At 42.5% G+C, this 24,043-nt stretch overlaps 1 protein-coding gene across 3 annotated transcripts in view; it reads right to left on the bottom strand.

The window, feature by feature from the left end:
- Nucleotides 1-1,702: 1,702 nt before the first annotated feature.
- Nucleotides 1,703-24,043, bottom strand: part of CREB3L2 (cAMP responsive element binding protein 3 like 2) — a 79,531-nt gene continuing 57,190 nt past the window's right edge. For 2 of the 3 annotated variants that reach the window (XM_048060467.2, XM_048060590.2), the window contains exons 5-12: nt 22,453-22,634; nt 21,670-21,816; nt 20,045-20,103; nt 18,602-18,670; nt 11,326-11,425; nt 10,260-10,386; nt 9,338-9,563; nt 1,703-8,482 (exon numbers count right to left, since the gene is read on the bottom strand). In XM_048060467.2, coding sequence (XP_047916424.2) covers nt 8,407-8,482; nt 9,338-9,563; nt 10,260-10,386; nt 11,326-11,425; nt 18,602-18,670; nt 20,045-20,103; nt 21,670-21,816; nt 22,453-22,634 — 986 coding nt within the window. In that variant the 3' untranslated portion in view covers nt 1,703-8,406. The remainder of the gene's footprint in view (nt 8,483-9,337; nt 9,564-10,259; nt 10,387-11,325; nt 11,426-18,601; nt 18,671-20,044; nt 20,104-21,669; nt 21,817-22,452; nt 22,635-24,043) is intronic. The other variant, XM_048060516.2, reaches the window with a different exon arrangement.

Raw genomic sequence — 24,043 nt, 5'->3', positions numbered from 1 at the left:
TGTATGATGCTGTAAGGGCGATGCTGAGACCTGACGAGGTTTCTCACCAGTCGTTAATCACCCGTTGGTATTTGGTATTCTCGGAGGAATTGAGCTCAGATAAAACAAAGCTGAGGGTAACTTCCACGAGCAGTCACAGTCTAATGATTTCCCTGTAAAAATGTTTTGCGAGGCTCGATGCTGCTAACATGTGCCCTGGATCGATAGCTCTGGCCAGTGGAATCGTCTGCTCAGAAAGCAAGGGGCATCCAGCAACAGAAAGGCAGCAGCTGCAGCGATCTCTGAAACGATGAGAGCAGAGAAAAGGAGCGGGATGCAGATCTTCAGGGACAAAGCAAAACCCTTCTCTCCCCACCTCCTTCATGAAGGAACCAGGCTCCACCTCAGAGACCGTTCTCATAAAGCGCTGCACAAAGACGGCGTGTGAGATGGGGCAGACCAAAAGGACAGGACAGACAAAACGATGCCTCTCACTCCCATTTCCTTCTCTTCTGATATTAGGTGGTGGTGCACAGCAAAGGCAGTCCTTGGGTTAAAGCACCGGTGTACGGACCAGGAGAGCAGAGCTATTTTTTGCTTCACTGCAGATTTCTTGTGCTACCTTAACCTCTCTGGCCCCAAATCAAAGCATTTCTGAAAATCTGCATCAGCCACAAACTCAGTGCAGGCCCAAGTGTTCCCGTGTTCATGGTACACTGCCTTCCACAGCCTCTAAACAAGCTGCTTTAAGAGGCCTCAAAGAGGAGGCACCAAACCCATTTGTCATGTTCCCATGGTCAGTTCAGCAAGATTGGAACCGTTATTTCCATCACTGGCATTTTCTGCAGAGGACGAGCTCTTTGTTGCCATTTTAGAGATGCATGGTACTGGTACACGTGGTCCCTTTCCTGGTAGAAAACTGGCAGAGTACAGATGACTACACCATTTGTGAAAGCAGCTCTGCAAATGGTGATAGTCACATCTGCACTAGGCCATCCACTGCCAAGTTCCCCGGAGGGCCAGCACAGCCAGAGAGTCCCCAGCCTGAATGACACGCCGGGGTTTCTTTTTCCATGTCTACTCAGAGTAGCAAGGGTCAATGCCATCCTCTGGCTGGATGCCCCTTCTGGACCACTCATGTGGGCGAAATGGCAGCTTTCTGAAGAGCTAAGAAAGCTCCTGAGCTATCTTGGGGACCTAGCAGAGGACCCAACACCTAACAGCAAAAGCTGAAAGAGCTCTTTAGGAGTTCACATCAATTTCCGCAATGAGGTACCCAGTATGAAGTCAGTGAAGGAACGGCCTTACCTTCCAGAGAGCCATTCGGCCAAGAGAAATTAAGCCTTAGCATGCTCTAGCAGACCGGTATCACCAGGCTGAAGCCCCCTTGAGCATCAACCTGCCCGGATCCCACTTCTATAGAGAGAGAAGTTACTATTGATGTGGCTGCATAGCATAGCTGCACTCATATGCCGTGTTAATTAAATGCCATCATGCCTAACTTCCACCCATTGCTGACAGACATCATTCTCCAGTAATTTCGGAAAAGAAAGGGGCATCCAGCTTCAGCAGAAACCCCACTGCTGCTTTTGCCCTTCTCTGCGTAGCGACGTGCCACATTACCGGGCTTCTGGATGGCTGCACCGCGTTCGGCACCGCGCTTGGGAAAGCCAGGAGGCCGGAGTTTTTCCAGCCAGCAGGAAAGCAAACAGGTGATACTTGCTTTTTCTACAGAAAATATTTATTTGCAAGAAATGAAAAGCATAACATACTTAACTACATACATGTTCAGGCTACAAAAGCAGGTAGTCTGTTCTCTTGTAGAACTAAGCCAACAATTTAAAAGGAAAAAAAAAACCAGCAATTTCTTTACACCCAATGGACATGTTTGCAGTGTGAAAAATCAGGTGGGCACACATCCAGATGACAGCGCTTGTACAAAAATAGAGAGGCCACTGAGCACACATACACAGAGTTAAACAGGCTGTTGGAAAAGAACAGGGATATCTGCAGTCAGAAGAGGCTCCAATGCTGTTTACCAAGGATTTTGGGTGGTGGGTGTGCTTTTGTGTTACTATCACTGTCTTTTTTATCTGAAATAGATTTAAGTTGTTTGTACAAACCCATACTGCGTTCACATGTACAGAGGGAAAGGGAAAGATCAGCTGAAACTTTTTAGGGGTGTTACACACAGAATGACTCAGAGTCACAAGGTATTGTTTTTTATGGCCCTAGGCAATGGTTTTGGCCTGTATTTCTCTTCAAGAGGGTAATATCAGGTAATTTGCCCCATGGAAGGCGCAGCAAAAACTCAGTGGAGCTGCAATGTACTCACACCACAGACACACCAGCTCCAGAGATCAACTCTCCCTCTTCCCTGAACCTCTGGTCTCCCAGGGCCATTTTTAAGGCTAACTTACAGCTTTGAGAAGAAAGCATTCGAAAGCAGAGTTCTGCACAACAAAAATGACACCCGAAGACTAGATACAATTTTTTTTTTTTTGCACCAAGCCAGAGCTGTCCTACAGACAGGCCAGTCTGTGCACACACACAAAAGGGCAGCGCAACAACTTTCAGCTGACATTTGCTAACAAGACAGACATCAGACAGCAACACACAGATGGATTTACGAGTGCTTGTTGGTGAGGAATGTGAGCCGGTCTCAGTCTTGGAAAGAAACACCAGGGCTTTCTGTTGCACCAAGTGGAATGTGCCCACGGCATTCAGGTAAACACCTTCATTTAGGGACACTTACTGCATTAGGAAACAACTCTGCATTTGCGTGTTTTTTTGGTTTTTGTTTTTTTTTAACTGCTTACCATGCACACATGCACAGATACAAGCACTCACACTCATCCCTACTGACAGTGCAAACAAAAAAAGCAAGATGCTATTACTTCAACACCAATGAATTCAAATCTGATGGGGCAAAGTCAGGCATAAACGGAGTTCTATTAAAAAAAATCGACCACTGCCTCTGCTTCCCCTTCTACCTCCTCCACTCCCTTAATTACGGGCTGCTGAAGTGCAGAAAGATTTTTACCTGCAGGTTGGAAGGGAAAATGGCATTCAATACAAAGGTCAGATAAGCATTCATTTTACCTAAAAAGGACTGCACAGTGTTGAAGAGCAAGGGGAGAAGTAAAGATAAAAGAAGGGGGGAACTAATGTAAAAGACTATCATTGCTGCTTTAAGGAATTAAGAACTAGGAAGTTTCCCTGGGATGTCAGGAGTCCTTTCATCTGCCATTTCTTTCATCTTTTCTGCAAGACAAGTTTACAAATCCAGCTTTCCCATGCTTCAGTCTCACCTATATGGTTTCATCTCTTGTGGAAAAGTATGGAGATGGGCTTTAGAGCAGAGTAGGGACTTCTGGTAACAGCCTAAAATAATATACCAACTCCATTTCAGCATCACAAATGAGTTTTCTGAGACGCACTCTTTTCTACATAGAAAGTCAATTCAGGAGTATACGCTGGAAAAGCAGAAAAGGCCTTACACAATAATTGCAAAAACAAATGGCAATCCCCCTCTCAGCCCCGGAGTCTCCAGTGGATGCTGATCCCCTAAGCAATGCCGTACTGACGGGGATCACAGCCTCAATACAGCCTTGAATGCCCACTGCTGTTTTATCAGCTGTAAGAAAGCTACAATATCCTGGCCCGTTGACTGAATCCTTACCCCTCGTTTATAAAGACCTTAACATTAAAATCAGTTCTCACACCTTTGCAGCCCCTAGAGTTGTTTAATCCTTAACACTGCAGCACAAAGCAGCCACATCACAGCACTAGGCTACTTATATAGGCTACTATAACTTTTGTAGTTACAAAGTACTGACCTACCATTTCACCTTCAGAATACAAAATGTTCCCTATCTAATTAACGAATTGAGAAAGAAATATTTTAGTCACTAAAAGTATAAAAATACTCCTTATACTTCTGTTCTTAGCTGCATAGGCTTTGTACAACGGCCTCTTGGCATTAGCTAGAATCTAGAGCCCAAATACTCAGTGGAAATCCCTCCCAACATAGCAATTAGTATCATTCATTTACTTGACCCACATTCTAAATTCGTCTAGACAGAATTCACCGCTGATAGTTTGGGGGGATGGGGTGGTGTGAGGTGGGGATTCTTAGCTGGGGAAAAAAAAAAAAGAAGGCAAATTTGGGGATTCTACATTAAAGAAATCAAGAATAAGCTTGTATTGAGATACGCTGTTATACAGAGCAATATCGAAGAGGTCCCCTGCCAGTATGGACCTGCAGCCTCTGAAAGTGGTAAGTGAGAAGCATGCTGCGCTGCATCAGCTGGGATCTGTCTGAAGAACCTCAGCCTAATCCATTACTAGTCTCTGTTGCTGGAAAACATTGAATGGTATGGATGAAACAGGAGAAATGCAGCAAAGAACTATAAATAGCTTGGCAAAAAAAAGAGCAAAAAACAAACAAACAAAAAACAAAACACCAACACCAACATTATCTACACACTGGTAACAACGTTAGAACTGTCACATGCCCTGTGCTTGACACTTCTTAAATATATATGTATAAAAAATAATGCCCTACATTCCTTTGTAGCTTATCTCCCTAGAAGCAAAGACCTGACAGATCTAGACATGCTTTAAAGCTATGGGCCAAAAGCTAAGATTACTTGTGTGAAATCACACTGCCAAGCTGCATAGAGTTACAGCTAAAGACTCTGAGGATCACTTAAGTCCTCTAGTGGAAGTGGAAATTGGGCAGCACACGAGGCCGCTGCCTGCCCTGTCCACAGATGCACATCATTGTACAGCACCAAGCCACCGGCCGCTGCAAAAGGCATACTGGCAGAAGGCGAAGACCTCACATAATATGGCTGAGCTAATGATAAGCACTTACACCAGCATGCTCCCCAAATGCCCCTCACTGCTCCTCCCCATGCCCTTCATGTTCAGCTCCCTCTCTGCACAGCCTGTGGCGCACCCGCACGGACTCTTGGATCTCCACGGGAGCACCGAGGCCAGTGGGGCAACTGCACGTGTCCTGCACCCCCTGTCCCCTGCTGGGGCATGGGCATCGTTACTCCGGAGACAGCGGGTCCTCATCACGTAACAGCCTATAGATGGGTGATGGCGGGAGATACTTTGGCCCCTACTACCTCCAAGAGAAACCTGCTCTATTAAGACCCCTGAAGAAAAAATGATCACGAACATACCAAAGTCAAGCAAAGGATTTCCTTATTCTAAAGAAGTAATATTCATGATAATAAATCCACAAATAATGTGTGTGCTAGCTTAAGAGATTCCCAAGAGTACCTAAAAATCATTTAAAGGATGGGATGAGTTAAGATTATAGAAGTAGATTATTAAACAGTTACAAGAAAATTGGTACTGCCATACTGGTTTGGATGAATTAGTTCAGTGGCCTGACCCAAATCGTGGCCAATTTAAAATGCTTCAGATGAAAATTTGACTATCTCCCAATCAGATTTAAACTGATAGGTCCAAATTAAGCAAACACGAATGCAAAGCTCCACTGGTGACTACTGCAGTAGCTTTCAGAGAAGGAGGTGTTATTTGGGTATTGCAAAACTGTCTCTCCTTGAAGTATTGGGAAATAATTCAATTTTAAGACAGTGAAGTCAGCGGTATCTGCAATGAAAGGCGATCATTTAACTGGCAGTGGGCATGAGCTCACGCGCTTGGCCTCCTCTTTATGCACAGTGCAAACTGCAGCACAATTAACAGCAGTGTTGTGCTTGACAGCTTGGTGCTTCTTTTGCATAAGACTTAAGCATTCAGTTTCACTCAGACAAACCATGGGTGCTCTGAAAAAAAGATAAAATAAAAAGACCATTTAAGGGATTTTCTAAGCTGTGACCTTGCCCACTTACATGGGCCAGCCGTATTATAGTGGAAGGGTCAGTCCTGGCTTTCTCCTGTCACTTTGCTGACCTCATGTGGCTAAACTATGCAGCCATCCCTTGTGTCACCTTCAGTGGCACCCACCAGTGTCCATTATTTATGTGAAGCCATTGCTCCAAAAAAACATCCAAACGTCATTGGTGGATACTGGAATGATACAGAGGACCCAACAGGATCACTGTGAAGAGAAAGAAGCTTCATGGAGGACACTGAGTCACAATGAGAGGGGAACTCTTGCAAAATAGACTACAGTGGCATTGTTCTCTCATTTCCACCAAAGGTAAAATAATAAAAAGGCACTTGCATAGATGAATAGGGCATAAACTAGAAAGCACGTCTGCACACAAAACTCACTATTAGCTCACGGAGTCTGGCACACATTTCACTTTCGCTAATGTGAAACACCTTTTTAAAACGGCACAGTGGGGGTTGATCCCACTGTAGTCCACCAGATTCTTTCCATTCCCTTCACTGAGCTTTGAGTCAGGCCTACAGGCAGGCAGCAAATGGGATATCAAAGGAATAAAGTCTAAAGAGAATGAAGAACAAGGAAGGAGCAGGTATGGCAGCTGCTGTAATAAAATACAAATCCAATATTTTACAAAATAGAATACTTGCAGGAAATATCTACTGTACATGGTAAAAAATTACTTGTAAGGCTATGTTAGTTTTTCCCTTATTTATCACAAGAAAAAAAAAGGAGCTACAGTATTTTTGTTGTTGTTGTTTTTCTTTTTTCTCTTTTTTTTTTTTTTAATTGACTTCTGGTAAACCATAAAGTAGCTATGCTAGCCTGCTGAATTAGGATTTCCCCATTAAATCCATCCTCAATGGAGTCTGAGTGCCCTTCTGAGCAATCAGATAAAACCCAGCCCAAATCCTGGGCTAGATTTGGCTGTGCCATTCCAAGGATAAATTCCAAGAAGCACAGCTCAGACAAAGGCATGAGCAGGGTACCAAAAGAAGGACAACCCTTAAAGGCAACAGCTATGTGGGACAACAAGGAAACACAGTGAAGAAAGAAGTGTACTGGACCAGGATCAAATTTGAATACGGCTCTTGGCTTTTCCACTAGACTTGGGCCAGTCGCTTCACCTCCCCATGCGCCTTTCTCAACCCTCTTTTGCCTTGTCTGCTGCCTGCATAATAAACTCTTCAGGTCAGGGACTGTCTTGCCACACAGTCACCTCCAGGCCTGAGCTGTACACATCTTTTTGGTTAAGCGGTTGGTCTAAGATCACATCTGGAAAAGGGCATAAGAAGAGGAGACCCATGACATTATTCTAGGGTGATTCAAATTGGAGGTGGGGGGAGGAGGGGGAATGGGTGTTCAGTGATATTTGTATGTCTTTATGTCCAATTTCAGAGCTTGCCCAGACCACATGCAGGGTTAGGGAAGGTTAATTCGCTTCATTGTGACTGCTTGAACAAAATCTTGCAAAGCTAATAAATACTATTTACAACAGTAACAGGAAGATGGCAAGAAAAAGAAAACACAGGACAATCTGAGACCTGGTCTACATGAGAAATTCCATCAATGCATCTAGAAGCCAATAAATAAAATCCATATGGTGCTCTCAGGAGGCACTTCTGGTTTAAGCCTTATATTGATTAAGTTTGTTGGGAAGGAACTGATCCAAACTAAACAGGTTAGCCTTAAGCAGACTAAAGGACATCCACCCAAAACATTGCATGAAGTTAACAAAACCTGCTTTCTAAATAGATTTAGTTAAACTAGTCTAATTCTCCCACACAAGCAAAGTGTGACAAGACAATGACTGATCTTTGCTTGAATTCCACATCGGTGGAAGCAGTAGAGATGCCTACCAGGACTGCTTCCAACCCAAAGAAAAAGCTACTCCACTAAATGACAAAGGGGTTGGTGGGGAGAAGAGTGAAAGATGTAAGGGAGGACAATTCAGCACCATCATTGCCCACCCCTCTCCTGCCTGTGCTGTTCACAAAACAGAACTGGGGTCCGTTCTTGTGCCTTCAGAGCAGATGAAGCACATGCTTCTCAATCTTCCCCAAAAGGCCCAAATGCTACAGACCAATAGGCATGGAGCTGTGGCTAGATTCTGAGCAGCATCGTGCCGCCTCTCCTGTTTCTCTCAATTACCTTCTCCCAAGGATCCCATCACCCACATGCTCCCATCGGTTTTGCATATTCCACTCTTTTACCAAATGTCTTTGTGCACAGATGATGATGTGTACATGCAAGCACAGACGCACATACACAAATCAATCATCAGCACACTGCTGGTATCTTCTGCGATCATAATTCAATCCTGCCCTTGCAATATCAGACAGGAAAGAAATAAAAGCAAAGAGGGATTGCGTGTGAAGTAAGGAAAGGAGTTAGAAGACGAGATCCCATCTGCAGTCACAGCCTCACCAGTCAATGCAGAATTTGGTGAACTCCCTCTCTTTTGTGCTTTGGTTCACTGAGGATGACAAGTCAGGGGGACTTTGGTTGAAAATATGTGGGAAAGAGGGAAGTCAAGAAAAAAGGCCTTTTTATTTTTAAGAGGTGGCATTGACTCTTCTATCTATTTCAATTATCTTCAGTGTTTCATTTCCTTCTATTTCAGAGTTGACTCTGTAGGAAAAAACAAAACAAAACAAAACAACAACAAAGGTTAACACTAAGAGTTAGTCATTTTTAAAAGCACATATCCTGCTCAAATTGGCTAATGCTAAAAAGGCACTCAGTATTTATCAGGTACCCGTCAGTTGGAGTATGGTAACACATTGAATTAGTCATCTCTTTGGCCCTGGGTATAACTTTGACACAAATGCTCAGAAGGCATGCTTGGTGTGATATGGCTCAACCTAAGCCTCTGAAAAGCATACTTCTAAACACAACCCACCTCCACCATTTGGTGTGCTTACTATTGCTTGTTAGCAGAGACTAAGAGCTGAGCCAACAGGACAGTGGTGGGACAAGCAAAGGTAGAGTGGAAGGAAAACTGCACCCACATATTTGAACCAGTGAATCTGTCTTTTTGCAGAGGCCCCAAACACACATTCATGCTAGAAAAAAAAAAAAAGGAACTCCGTGCTAAGAAGTTCAGATAATAGATTTGTCTTTTAAGTCTGAATCCTGCAAACTTTCTGCAGCATGCATTAGTAAGATCACTGCTGTGAGAAGCTCCAGCTCTTCGCACCCTAACCTCAACAAAGCCCAGTGAGTCACAGCCTCACACTTCCACCCAACTGGTAAAAGCTTATTCCTTTAGGAGACACGCAACTAAGTGCTTAAAGAAGCGGAGTAGGCATAACTAACAAGCCTACAAGGGCTAAGTTTCTGGTAGAAGCAATGAGCTTGGCAGCTTTGTTGCTAAAATATTGTTGCAATCACTTCTCCAAACAAGAGTAGCAATACCTTTGCCTATAAGCTCTCCAGACAGAGAGTCCAAACTCTTGTTTCACAAGAAGCCCATCCAGCACTCACCTGTGCTGCTGCAGGCCCAGCAGCACTGATTTCTCTAGCCTCGTCTCGTTGGCTATTGTGAACTCCATGATATCATCCCGCTGCATCCCCGGCACAGCTTCCAGAGCTAGCGCCGTGTACTTGGAGCTGTCTGCGTGCCTGTCGTTTCGATCTGCAAAGGAGATCGGGCTTGACGACTCCTCCAGCTGGTGAGGCTCTTCATATATTAGCAGACTCCTTGATCTCACTGCATATAGACAGAAGGGAAAGGAGAGATGAGAAGGAGGCAGGTCAAAGAGAACAGCCCTGGCCGTTTCAGGAAATGGAAACCATCAGAGCAGAACTAGAGCTGCAAAGGTCTTTTCATTGCAATTAACTGGGTAGGTTGATAGCTGTGGGAAGATAGCACAGCAGTGGTCCGAACAGACATCAAAAAGCTCTTAACTCTTCACAGAACAAGAGCAAAATGAAATAATCACTTTAATAACATACGTTTAAAGCAACTGGTTCTTAACTGGTATGTAATACTAACAGCTTCCCACTCCGTCCTTGGACCCTTAGTTGACACTGGCAAAGGAAGCACCAGCTGACAGCCGTTGTGTTTTCTGACAGTATGAACAAGTGGTACAGAGCAGAAAGCAAACTCTCCTGCTACCTTTCACAGACTACTAGCCTTAGCTCCTCAAACAGAAACATAAAGGCTTTAAACCTTAAAAAAAAGTACCAAGCAGGCTAGTGGAGAAAGGCTTTTCTCATCTTTATGAAGTCTGCTGCCATCAGCACACCTTGCCAAGCTATCTTTCTTTGATATAGATACATCCTTCTTCTGTATCAATGCATGGCCAGCTAGGGAGCAGAAAAACATGAAGTTCTTGGGGATGGATTTGGGGATGGGGGTGGAAAACAAATGCCAAAGAGCAAGACTGAGGTGGTTGTCACTTACCAATGGAGTCTGTGTAGGACTCTGGTGAGGAATGTTGCCTGGGCAACACCATCTTTGTAGCAGAAGGATATGGCCCATAGCTCTGAGAGAAGCTGCCAAAAACTACTGCAAAGCACAGCACCACCATCTGGCAAAGGGAAGAGGCAGAAGAGGTTAATTGCACTGCCTCTTGGCCCATACACGCACATCAAAATGAAAAATTGACACAAGGCAGATCTGATAGCTTTTTGAAACAAAAGACTTGAGGCTATTTTTATCACTAGATTCAGTGCCTCTTAGCAAAGGCACATACACAAGAACAATTCAGCGCTTTAATGCTGGGGTTTGTTTTCAGTGTCTGCCATCATTTTGGCCTGTTGCCTTATTTACTCCCAAAGTTGAAAAGCAGACACAACCGCCATGTGTGTTTTACAGATACTGTCGGGAATTTCTGAGGTTATTTCTGCTGCTGGCCCCAGTCTTGCTTCAAAGTGACAGAGAGGCTGGCAGCCGATGAGAACAGCATAGGCCTTGAATATCATTTCCATCAATTTATAGCACCAGCATAAAGGGAACTTGCTGGCTGGGTGTTAAGGTGGGAAGAGCTTCATTCTAACCCTTTTCTTATCCTGAAAAATATTACTGAAATAGGAGAGAGGTAGATTTACAGCCTCAGTCATATTTTTATTTGGATGAAAAGGTTTATTTTTACTGGAATCTGAAAATCCAAGCATCAAAGGGCACCCGTGTTTTCATTTTACAACTCTAGACACCATTTCTCACATACAAAATTGTAGGAAATAATAAAACAGGTTACTCAGAGGAGCTGTGCTGCTTCTTTCATCACAGCAGCACCCCATCAAAAGCACAGGCCCAGTCTCCTCCAGAATTTAATGCCCATTAACAATCATTAATCTTCATCAGCCAGGATTCTCAGCTATCTCAAAATTAAATGTCAAATTATTAAGAGAAGTTTCCCAACCTGAGAATTTGGAAGTGAGGGGCTTCACAGAACAGAAGATGTGCCTTTGAGCAGTGGAAAGGGAATCTCATTCCCCTACAATTACCAGTTTTAGGGAATACTCACCATAAGACAGGTTCCTGTCTGTGTGCTAGCTGCCTTACATGAACGGGACACCTTTCCAGCAACTATGGCTTGGAGTCTCTGCAGCTGCTGCAGAAGTGTTCTGGAAAGCAAAGACAAGAGACATGACCATCAGACGTAGTGATCTACTTGCTGGTTAAACAGCTTTTTGCTTCAAATTCCACACCTGGCAATAATGCATTTAGCACTTGCGACAAGGTACAGATAATTAAAATCACCACCTTGAAATCAGAAGTAAGGAATGTCTTCAATTTTTACAAAGTTCTTGCATGCATTAGCAATGAATCTTTCAAAAATATCTTTTGCCTTCCATCAGATGCTGTCCCTGAACAATGACTTATTTACCTTTTTCAGAAAGTTATTACAAATAAAAACTGTTTCCAGGGTTTCTACGGGAAACAACTCTGGTAAGTGTACAAACAACTGAAACTCTCTCCATGCAAGTGACTGGCTGCTTACATCACCTGGTTCTACGGCGTGAATTGAGCTGGAGTTTCACCATTATTTAAAATGGTGCAAAAGTGAGCTTATAGTTGCTGTAGTTGTTGCTAGAGGTATATACGTCCACCCCCTTTTTCTGAAAATGCGCTGTACAGTGCATTGCTTCATTTTCAAAGAAAGGGATTTAAAGCACACACTTCATTTCCCATAATCTCATTTACTAAATAAAGTATTTTATTGCAATTTGTTAAATCTTCCAGGAGTTTATGGAAACCACAGGTGCTTGAAGCAGCTATTCTGACTGTGCCGTTCAGAGGTAACTGCAACGGTTATTCTGCTCTGGTTGGAGTCAACAGTTGCGGACCAGGAAGGTATTTTTCTGCCTTTCTGTCTGTTTTTCTTCTGCTGTAGCATCATTACTTGCTACAGTCAGGATATTAGTCATTCAAGATGGAAATGATCTCAAAGAATAATTGGTATAGGGTTTTCACAACTGTTTCCATTTTGTTTCCATTAAAGCTTTTTTAACAGAGGAGGAGTAACCCAAATGCCTGTCCTCATCGCAGTCAAATATAGTACTATTTTGCCTCAAGATGTTAACTTTGCTGTTTGTTTCCAATTTTACTTTTTGCTTCTCTTGTACGTCTCACTACCTATTGCTGAGGGTAACCCTCACAAAACTCCAGGCAACAGCTTTGGAGACCATGACGTCAAATGCTAAAGCAAGAAGCAAGGTTAGGGTGTCAGAGAAGATAGAAGGTTTATTTTAAGATCAAACCAGCTAAAAGCTAATTGTAGGACAGACCCAGAGGTGCCTTTACAGCTCAATATATACTTGTCTGTCTATTATTATAGATTTTTTTAATCATCAATGATCACTGCTAATTAGGGTTTAATGAATTCAAGGACTTCAGGAATGCATTCTGAAATGAGCACAAGGCACTACAGCACATTTATCTGGGCCAGCAGATCCTTCCCAACTTATTAAGGAAGGATGTCTTGCATGCTCTTGAGAGCACAGTTTATACTGCAACTCAGTATTAAAAAGAAGAAAGTGATTTCATTTTTTCTTCTTCAGTCCTTTATTCACAGTTAGAGACCACAGGCAAATTAAGAGATGGAAACAGCATCCATCACATAGATGAGACCATCCTAATGCCCTGCTCCCTGCTAACATTTCTCCCCAGTCTCACTTTTCCATACAGTTCATGGCTTAGGGGTCACGCAGACTTGCACACATGCTACGTATCATCTTCTGGCACAGAACAAACTACATACAGCATTCCTTCCATACGCCATGTTACACAGCAATGCCTTTTTAACCCTGCAATCTCTGCGCTATTACACAAGACTAAATCCCCCCCAACCTACTTCAGGCCTGAGTCACTGGGATTGACAGAGAACAGCTCTGAGGCATGAGAGGAAGGCGCTCTCCTCCTCCCCAGCTTGGGGGCTGGCAGCAGCAGCAGACTTGAAATGCAGATCACTCCTGCCTCTTTTTGTGGAGGCGTCAGTGAGAAAACAGTTAATGGCTGTCGAGGATATCGACAGAGAAGAGGCGATTCTCCTCGGTTTTGCTCATCTCTGCCTTTTTGTGTCCAATTTAAAAAACCTTGCTGGGCAGAGGGGGGCCCAGAGAGCTGACACCAAAACACTCTTGTTTCGGAAAGTATAATTAAGTAGGTATTCGAATCTGAAATGTTGGAAGATTGGATTCCAGGGTGAAAAGACCTTTCCAGCACACCCGTTGCCTTCATTGTTACTGGTTGGCTACCGGGATGGTCTGGACTAAGAACAGAGGACTAAGGAGCAGTTCTCCACTCTGAAGAACAAGGACTTGGGTTATACCAAGATGTTTCCTCTAAATATCATCAGGAAGGCCAAGAATGCTCTTAGTGCAACATACTGCCAATGGCTAGATCCTAACAGGAGAAAATACAATCCCATGGCAGCATGTATAAGGGGCTTTGCACCCACAAGGATTATTTTCCACTGTGTCTGACACGTTTCCCAGTGATATTCAATTAGAGGGTCACCTCCGTAGGAGGTGTGAAATGTGCTTTCACGCTTTTCCCTGCCAAGGGAAGCACCTCAAAGGAAGGCTGTAAAGTGACTGAAGACTCCTGCTCTCCTTTCCAGCACTCCCAGCAAATCCACTCTGCCCATGATGTCTTGTTTTCATGTGTGCATTCACGAAATAATCTTCAGAAGGTCCCTTTTCACTACCAGAGTGAGGAACAAGTCAAGGCTTCCCCTCTGCTTCCAGTGACGCTTTCAGTATGGAGAGGAAATCTGTCACTGCAGGACCTAGCCACCTGAAAAACTTCCTCAATACAGTATTTAAATTTAAAATCCAACATTGATTTATACAACAATAAATAGCTTCTAGGGGAAAGAAACAATGTTTATTTTGACCTTTTTATTTCAGAGAATGTATCTACTTTGTGAGGCACAAAACTTATCATTAATGACTAAAAAGCAAGAAAAAATGTTCTCTTTCTTTCAGCTCTACACAGAGTCCTTCTCTGCCTGTCCTATTTGTAGGACAAGGCAAACCCCAAAGTAAAGTTTTCATTTAAAGACCAGAATACCTCAAAGGAAAAATAAACCCAACGACAACAACAAATCACGATTCTTTCTGTTTTGAATTACAAAAGAAAAAAAAAAACCAGCATTTTTTCATCAGTGTTGCTTCAGCATAAAAACACTGCTCTGCTGCTTTCAAAATAAAGAGTTGGGTCCAGGGCTGTCAAGCTTTGTCAGCTGTTATGGGGGTGGTCTGAAGTGAAGTGCAAGATGTCTCATTGCACGTAAATCCAGATCCCTCTCTTCTTGAAACAAGACTTGGTTAAATGGATTTATCAGCCTCAAATGAAAGAACAGCCATGTAAATCAGTCAGTAAATGAACTTGCTAGTCATTACACTACCAGAACAACTCCAGCAGCTACTTGTATGCATCCCACAAGGATGATCAAGGGGCTGGAGTACCACTCCTATGAGGACAGGCTGAGGGAGTTGGGGTTGTTCAGCCTGGAGAAGGGAAGGCTCTGGGGAGATGTTAAAGTGTCCTTTCAGTGCCTAAAGGGGGCCTCCAGGAAAGCTGGGGAGCGATTCTTGGTCAGTGAGTGTAGCTACAGGACAACGGGTAATGGCTTCAAACTAAAAGAGGGTAGGTTTATATTAGCCAGGAAGAAATTCTTTACTGTAAGGGTGGTGAGGCACTGGCACAGGCTACCCAGAGAAGCTGTGGATGCCCCATCCCTGGAGGTGTTCAAGGCCAGGCTGGATGGGACTTTGGGCATCCTGGTCTGGTGTGAGGTGTCCCTGCCCATGGCAGGGGGGTGGAATTGGATGGTCTTTAAGGTCCCTTCCAACCCAAACCTTTCTATGATTCTGTGATTGTCTATTTGTAATAATAATATTTACATACTCAACCATATGCTAATTGGATCCTATTTCTATCTACTTCTCCAGGAAAAGTGAACGTCAGTGTATTTATTTATAAATATAGACTTAACAGGATTGAAAAAGAAAAGTACTTCTCACATGTCATACATTCAGTACCCAGTGTTTCAATTCTGTCTCTTTAAGCCCAAATAGCCACAGCTACTGGTGTCATGGACCACAATAAAAGCCTAGACTAATGGCAGCTTCTGTCTTCATCCCCAGTGCCACCATGTGAATGGATCGAGCCTTCTTGGTGACAGGGAAAAGTCAGTTCAACTCTTGATATCAGCCTCTTCTCGCACCCTTCTAAGACAGCAGTGCTCAACATGTTCGGACACTAACCAGACCAACGAGATCCTTGCTCACTTGTGGCTACAAGGCATAAGAGACGTGCATATAATAATGTGTTCCTGTAGTTTTGAGAAAACTCCTTAGAAAGGAACTTGGATGGGTTTTTTGCAAGGCACTGAGTCACATAAATTAGGAGAGGAAACATATGCCAGTGTTCTAATACTGAAGATGCCAAAAATGCTGCTGTCACCCACTCACATTAATGAGAATTAAAAACTCCCCCGCATCTTGATCCCACAGCCTCCTGCCTTGCCTTATAAGATACATGAAAATCAAGGAAGATTCTTCTGGATGCAATTTTTCTTTGACCACATTAACACATCTTACATCAAATCTTTTCAGACCCAGAATTTCAAGCTAAAGCAGGTTCTCAGGAAAGATTCTTCTAAAATTTCTTATGCTACTTTTTTTAGCAAAAAATTGTGGTGCTTCCATGGTTTGGAGCCAGACTTTGAAATGTAAGCAGGGTTTCCCTGAAGTCTTAGGTATGTATCTGTGTAAAATTTGTTCTATATATAGAGTAACAACATGCTCTGAAAAACTGATTGCACATACTGAAAGAAAATTCTGCTGCTCAATAGTTGTATGTTTTGGAAATTGCCTGTCAGCTCCCCTCAACTCCAGACAGACTATAAAAACACAATAGTGACTGACTGTACATACGTGTGCACAAACTTTTAAGTGAGCAGCTATTGCCCAATTTTCCAAGGGAAAAAAAAAAAAGAAAAAAAAACCACGAACTTTGTCTTCATCCACACTGAATGCATGCGCATTTTACATGTAAACAAAGTGCTATTTTCTTGCTCTCTTTTTCCACTCTTAAATTTTTTTGCTATCAGAAGACAGCTCTAACACTTGTAGATCTACTTTCATATAAAATGTCAATGAGGTTTTTTTTTTTTTTTTTTTTTTTACTACATTGAACACTCAAAGTTGCAACTGAAGTCAACTTGGGCTCTGATTTGAGCATATTAAATAAGACGTGTATGACTGTGTGCTTAGGAACTTTGAGAAATAAGGTCCTAAATGTTTAAATTTGGGCATCCAAGAATAAAATTGGATCTGCATAATTTGACCTTAACTTCTTTATGAACTTCGATCCCTGACTATAAATATGAGATGAAAGTACCAGCTACAGGATGCTATGAAGACAAGTTCTGAAACACTTGATTAATTTCTGGATGACACATCAAGGCAATGTACCAGTGAGGAAACCAGTCATTTTGAATTCAATGTAGAAAAATGGATTATGTATATTAAGCAAGGACCTGGAATCATTCTCTGAACAAGACATTTACACAGCTATACACTAAATGAAAGAAAGTGTCTCTTTGGGGTGAGGTTTAAAAAAAGTGGTGTTACATAATTCAGGCTTGATGAAAGCAGGCTCTCTTACAAATTTCCCAATACTTGGATGTGCAGCCTTAACAGTTTTTAGGTACAGTTTGCATCTAAATACCAAAATCAGATCACCATAGAATACAAGAAGTTCTGTGAGGAGGGTCAGGAACATCTGTTTCTCTGCGGGAGATTACAAATCAGCACTGATGCTCGTGCAGAGGGAAGAAAACAATGCTACTCATCCCATATGCCCAGAGTATGAAGATTTCAGAGATAATATCATGTAGGTAGGTAAATATTTTTAGACCGTTTATCTTTAGGGAACTAAGATCATAAAATAACAGAAAAGATGCTAAAGGTCCTGTCTAAAAGAATGGAAAATATTAACAAAGCCATTCTCATGACTTCATCTGCAACAAGAGATGTAAACCTGGCCAAATTTAGCCAAACTAGGGAGAACAATTCAAGGCTTGAAAACATCTTGTCCCTGAGTGGATCATCCACAGCTGCACCCCCCCTTTTAGCAGCTGTTTTCAGCACCTACTGGGACAGATCCTAGGAGAAAGAACCCTATTCCACACCTGCAGAACAATTCCTGGCTCTTTTACGTAAAGCACTGCAGGAAGATACAGGAGGGACAGAAATGGCTTGGCTCTCTTCAAACAAGCAGCAGATGTCTTTATGCATGAGCAGTGTGTGGGAGACACTCTAGCAAATTACAGTGCTACAGGGTCTGGCTCCATGAAATTAGAGATTGGATCCGGAGATTAGAAACAACACATGCCACTCAATTAGCAATACATTGGCTGCCAGACAAGCTCTGGGGCCATTTTTCATGATTGTGGGTCCTATCTTGAAAACCAAGTTTCCTCCCACACGTCAGTGCTACCATCATGTTTAGTGGTAATATTCAGCCATCACTTCAAATGCCTCTAAACAGAAGGTGTTACCAGTGGGCTCATATAGTACCTACTCTTTGGAATTTGCCTTCAACAGAGAACACGCTGAGCATAAGCCATGACTGACACTCCATTCTCAGCTAACATCCAATTCAAAGCTCAGCTATAGATCATTTTCTGCCACGTATCCTTTGAGAGTCACCATTGAGACACCCATTTATTCAGAAATGAAGAAATGAGAAGAAGGTGATTCCCCCTCCAAAGGAAATTGTATTTCCTGAAATGAAAGATATTCTGGAGTGTCAGATGATCAGAACAGCGTACAGTAACTGCAATGGCATCTAGTAGTCCAGAACAAACTAACAGTGACTCTTGAGCTTCATCACTACGTTCTGCAACTGTCATGTTCCTGGTCACAGCCTCCTGTCAAAGCAGTCTTTCACAGACAAAAGACAATTTGAAGAGTTGGGCTGCAGTTTTTTGTTTGTTATCTATCACTAATTATGTTTCCTCGGGCTGTAGAAGAACTCAAAGAAGAATACTAAAAGGTTTCTCAAACACACCACAAGCTAGAAGACAGTTTAACAGCTGACATCAAAGCCCCACTATTTTACATTGTGCTGCACTGTCATGGTAACTGTTCTCCATGATCTTTCTTTGACGCTAATCAGATCAGATACAGCTATTCTTCACATTTCAATTGATCTCTTAACTTTTGTGTTTTTCTTTTTCCCTGTAAAATCATGCCAAAGTTTGATTTATTCCCTTCACACCTTACCTGTTAGTATTCTCCAGGACTTCAACCTTCTTACGCAGCTCACTGTTTTCATTTGAACAATTCTCAACTCTGGAGACAGCAGAAGGAAAGACGAATATAAAAAAATTAGTCCTTTATTAAAGACATTCTGGAACAAAACAAATTTGCTTTCACAGAGAGCTCTGTGATTCTGCCTGCATTTACAAAAAGTTACACCAACTAACTTTAGTCATAACCTTTAATCCTGCTTGAAGGTGCAGAAGACATTGCACTAGATACTACTCGCTATAGAGCATCTGCTTACAGTGCTCAACTACAACCCAGTAGGTGCAGCTTATTCAGAATAAGCTGTAACTACTTTTTGCCCCTTGAAATAGCAATGGCAAAGACCCTGCTCCAACCTTCTCTGTCCATCAGGCCACAGGACAGATACTTAGAAGTCACTGAACATGTTCTATTTGTATTGTTAACAATTATTTTGTGCAGGGGTGTTCCATGTGTGCATTTCATTTCTAGGATGAGGCACTAAATAATTTAACAAATACCATGCTTCTGAAATCAGATCCTTGAATTTCAAGTGTATTGAGGTTAACAAGCCAGAAGATTCATTTCCAAGTGGGTGCTCATTTCCTCACTGCCCCTGGAAACTCCCTAACAAAAGGAGATTATCGTATGACCTGCCATGTAAGAGGTTCAAGTAAAAATATGGGATTCCTAAAAGACAACTATGACCTGCCTGAATAGCTTTAAGAGGAAAAAGGCAAAGGGAAATACTTTCATATCTGTTTATGTATGCTAGAATTTCACAGTCTAACTCTGAGAAAGCAAGGCTCACCCATAAAGACATAAGAAGAACAAAAGGAAATTTCATCAAGGATATCACCAAAGATGGTACATAGGGTTTAGCAGATCCATCTGGTGAAGTGCATAAGAAAAATACCAGGATACTTGTCTCTTGAAGAAAGATTAATTTGGGATATAAATCACTAACTGGGGATTTGGCTCCTTCTTGTTAAAGGAAGTCAGTTGGTCACATGTTGTTTTCCTGAGTCCTGCTTACTCTCCCAAGCAGTCTTGACTCACCCACTTCCAATTTCTGTCTCCATCTGCACTAGAAGACAGAATATATTCACTCTGACCCTACCTTTCCCTGGACACTGCCCACCCACTAGACCAACACAGTTGCACAAGAGAAAGGCTGGTAGTAGATGGGTCTTGTCTTATTTGAGGTTTAAGGTCTTTGCCAGCACATTACCTAAGCATTGGAGATAGACACAGTTATGTACAGAGCATTTCAGGACATGTACCACAGAAGCCAGAAGAAGGGCCTTTTCTCAGTCACAACCACGAGATGGCAGCTGGCACTTTGTGCACGAAACAGTCCCAGCATCAACAGCTGGATCCCTTCCCATTCCAGCAACCAGTGCTATTGGAACCTTTGAAACAGGAAGGAGGCTGGCTTACTTTTTTTCCAGACTGTCCATGTATTCTTTCTTTTTTCTTCTACTTTCCTGGGCAGAGATCTAAGGATAAGGGAAGAAAAACACCAAATATTTGCAAAGAAAAAAAGCAGCAGAGATGAATTAATAAACTGGTAAAGAGCCCTGACATTATTTGATTCAAGCCTCAGTACTGTTCTGATTCCTATTCCTGGCAAGCAAAGCACTGACTTGGTCTGTTTCCACATCCTGAAGCAAGACTGCTCCCTCTCAGTAGTAGGAAAAAGATCACTCTACTCTTACAGAACTATCCTTAAAAAGCAAATCAGATTCATCTGCAGAGAATATCCTAGGGCAAATACTAAAAGATGATGCCAGGAGAAAATCCTGCAACTGGGAGAGGAAAAACCCATGCATAGGTTAGAAAGCAGCTTTGCAGAAAAAAAGACTTGGGGAATCCTGATGGACAACCAGACAAACATAAGTCAACAATGTGCCCCCATAGCAAAAAATGCCAACCAGGGCCAGGGCTATGTTAGCAAGACTGTAGCCAGCAGGTCAAGGGAAGTATCTCTTCCCCTCTATTCAGCATCTGCAAGACCACAGTTGAGAACCATGTGAAGTCTGGGGCTCTGAAATAAATTCTTTGGATATATTGAAGCAAGTCCAGAGGATGGCCATGGCTATAACAAGTATGCTGGAGCACATGACATATCAGCAAAGGCAAAGAAATCTGAATTTGTTCAGATTTAAGAAGATAAGGAGAGAATCCTATTGCTAAAACAAAGATGAATTCAGTCTTCTCAGAGGTGTATATAAAAATGACAAGAGCACTGAATATGAGTTACAACAAGGAAAATTCCAATTAGACACAAAGCTTTTATTTTATTATTTTTAACCAGAAAAACAGCCTAATATGGAAACAGGTTGCCCAGAGAGTGGCTGAGGACACATCACTCAGACAATAAAATGTGACTGGACAAGCCACTTAGTAACTTGATCTAAGCTGACTGCTTTCACAGCAAGGAGTTGGACCAAGGGACCTCCAATGATACCCTTGAATACAAATGAGTAATTATATGAAAGTGTTACATAAAATACACAAGGAAATTTTAAACATTTTTGAAAAATCATATTAGACCAAATTTCAGTTCAGTGTGGCCAAATTTACACCTGTCTGCCAAACCAGTAACAGAATGCATTAACCTTCAAAGATGTGCTAATATCATCCAGAACAAGCGAGTTTGCCAGGTCTGAAAAAAAATGCTTTCCTCCCCATCACTAGCTCTTTGCCATCCTGGGAGAAGGAGAAGACTTGCAAGGCATTTCACAGCCTTGATATCAACCATACATCTAAAGGTCATGGAATTCAGTGATTTTTAAAATGGAGCCAGGCAACAGCAACTTGATACTGTACTTACTAAATACTCTATTGTTCATGTGTTCAGGTAAATACCTAGACAGAGAGGCACTGTCACAGTGGCAGACAATTTGAGGGATGTGTTAAGGAATAAAGAAGAATACTTTGTTAAAAGACATTTTACAGCATTCAACACTATCACAGACCATTGCTACTCAAATGTTGCAAAATTTTTAGCGAAGGATGAGGAGGTATTACCCAGCAAAACTGCTAAACAAACATTTATTTACCTTGTTCTTTATTTTTCTGCGGATTTTCTTCAGCACTTTCTCCTCTGCTTTTGTCAGGGGCAGTTTGGTAGGGATTGGGTACCCCTCTGCTATCAGTGTCCTCTTCTCCTCCTCTGTCAGGATGAGCGGGCCAGTCCCTTGCAATTTCTGCAAGTGTCACAGAAATGAAATAATGTCACAGTAAGTGCACACAGCCCTAGAGAAAGGGTGTTAAGGAACAGAGTGAGTCAGCAGCTCTCCCACTTCAGAGAGCACTCTGTCTACTAACTCAAGTTTCTTGCAATTGGGAGTGAGTGGAAGGGGAAGACTTTTTAGATAGCTTTCATTCAGAGACTGAACCTTTGGGGCAGGATTGCCTCAAAACAGTTGCTTTCAGCCCAGCTCTGAGGCCCACAGTAAAACTCCCCTTGGCTCAAATGGAGAAAGAGACAAATGAGAAGCACTGCTGAAAATCCCTCCCTAAAAATCATCACTTGATTTCCAAGACATAGCAACAAGAGGACAGATCTACCAGTGACAAGTTAGCCCAGCAGAGCTGGGTGCTAATGCGAAACACAACCCATGATGGAAGAAACTAACTAACACTGCTCTACCCTGCCTCAAGTCAGAGAAGAGGCACACACCACTCCCGGTAGGAACACGATAGACAAGAGAGCAAGAATTACTGGATCTGCAATTTTGACCAGAGGTGGGTGCATCCAAAGAACAACAGAAATTAGCAAATGTATGGCAAAAACAGTAATTAAAAAAAAAAAGATTCTAGAAAAATTGAGCCCAACTTACATGTGGTGCAGTCAGGAGAGGGGAATTGGAAAGCGCTGAAGCTGTGCGCGACGTGACTTTAGCCATGGCTTGCAGCTGGATCGGGCTTGAAGGAGGGAGCGATCTAGCTGGGCTCTGCCCTCCTTCAGAGTCACTGCCATGACTGCTGGGAGGGGTTGGAGGCAAATGCAGGGGGTCGACTGCTGAATGGCAAGAGAGAAATACAATGTAAGATTTGGAGGTGCTAACGTAAACTTCCACTAGAGCCACTGCCGCCACCACCACCACCAGTTGTCCAAGACTAGGACTCTCTGCTGAAAGATGGGTCAAGAAAAAGTGGAAACTTGGAAAACTTTCAGAGCATGTAGGTCTCCAAAGAAGGCATGAAACACAGCAGCTGTCTTTAGGTTCAACAGACAAAGCAGAGCTCTGCTAATCTGCTCAAATCATTTCTACCTACCCTTCAGCTTCTCCAAATGTGTTGAGATTTAAGTATAAACCTCCAGTACAAGTACCCTACTTGGGAAACCACTTTAGTAGAGAGGGCTCTGAGCCAGTGCACCTCCTTTTCCAAAAACAACAGCCTTTCCCAACCTTGCTATGGATTTAACAAATTGCCAGTATTTTTCAAGAGAAGATAACATGCCCAAGATGTTACATCAACAGTAAGAAAATAAATATTTTAGCTCCTAAGGATCTAGTCTGGTACAACTGGCAGGTGGTGACAACCTTGTGAAAGTGAAGGCTTTGCCATACTGATAGAACAGGAATAGCATAGGTAGCCACTGCAGGAACCTCTTTCACATTGTGCCCTCTAGAGCCACAAGTAAACTTGTGCTGCACTTGCAGCCAACAGAACTTGTGCTGCAACTGGCAAGCAAAGTGCTGCTTATGACCAAATGGGGTCCGGACCAAGAGAAACGGTGCAGTCTCACCTACCCAGATTACATGGACAACTTAGTTATGGCTCTTTTGGATGTCCACTAACTCATTTTTCCTCTGAGATACATTTACAGCAATCACATTTGGGAGTAGGAAGATACAGGGCTCCATTTTCCACCTTCCACTTCTTTTACGCTTTGCAAATTTGAATGGAAAAGATCAAATGGGTGGTGGGGGAGGAAGGAACAAAAACAGTAAAAAAAAGTTATTACACATTAGGTTTTTTTGGCTAGCATCTTAACTCTGGTTGCCAGATGTACACTTGTAAAACAGTAATGCCCTTAATCTCACAGATTGAGCAATCCCATCTATGTTTTGGATTAAGATATAGCCTTTTTTTTCCACCTGCTAAGTCAATTGCCTCTCCTCCTAGAGCAGTTCTACTTGTCTACATAAAAGAATTCACTAACAGAACACCGAGTGTTCCTAACTGAGATACAGTTACCTTCTTAAATTTCAGTCAAAATATTTGGCTCTTTCAAACTTTTCCCAGGCTAATAGATTATACGCCACAAATTCATGTTTTACATTTGGGGCAGGGATCATCACTCCTTCCCCCTCAATTTATATATTTCAAAGGGACCCTGGTGGTTCTTAAACCTGAACTGCAACAAATATGCTAAAACCAGATGCACCTAACTTAATTTCATATACACTCTCTTCCTTGCTT

Source organism: Anser cygnoides, chromosome 1 (assembly GCF_040182565.1).
Source record: "Anser cygnoides isolate HZ-2024a breed goose chromosome 1, Taihu_goose_T2T_genome, whole genome shotgun sequence".
NCBI classification, from domain to species: Eukaryota; Metazoa; Chordata; class Aves; order Anseriformes; family Anatidae; genus Anser; species Anser cygnoides.
Note: the sequence above shows the minus strand (reverse complement) of the source record. Positions and strands in the feature narration are given on the sequence as shown.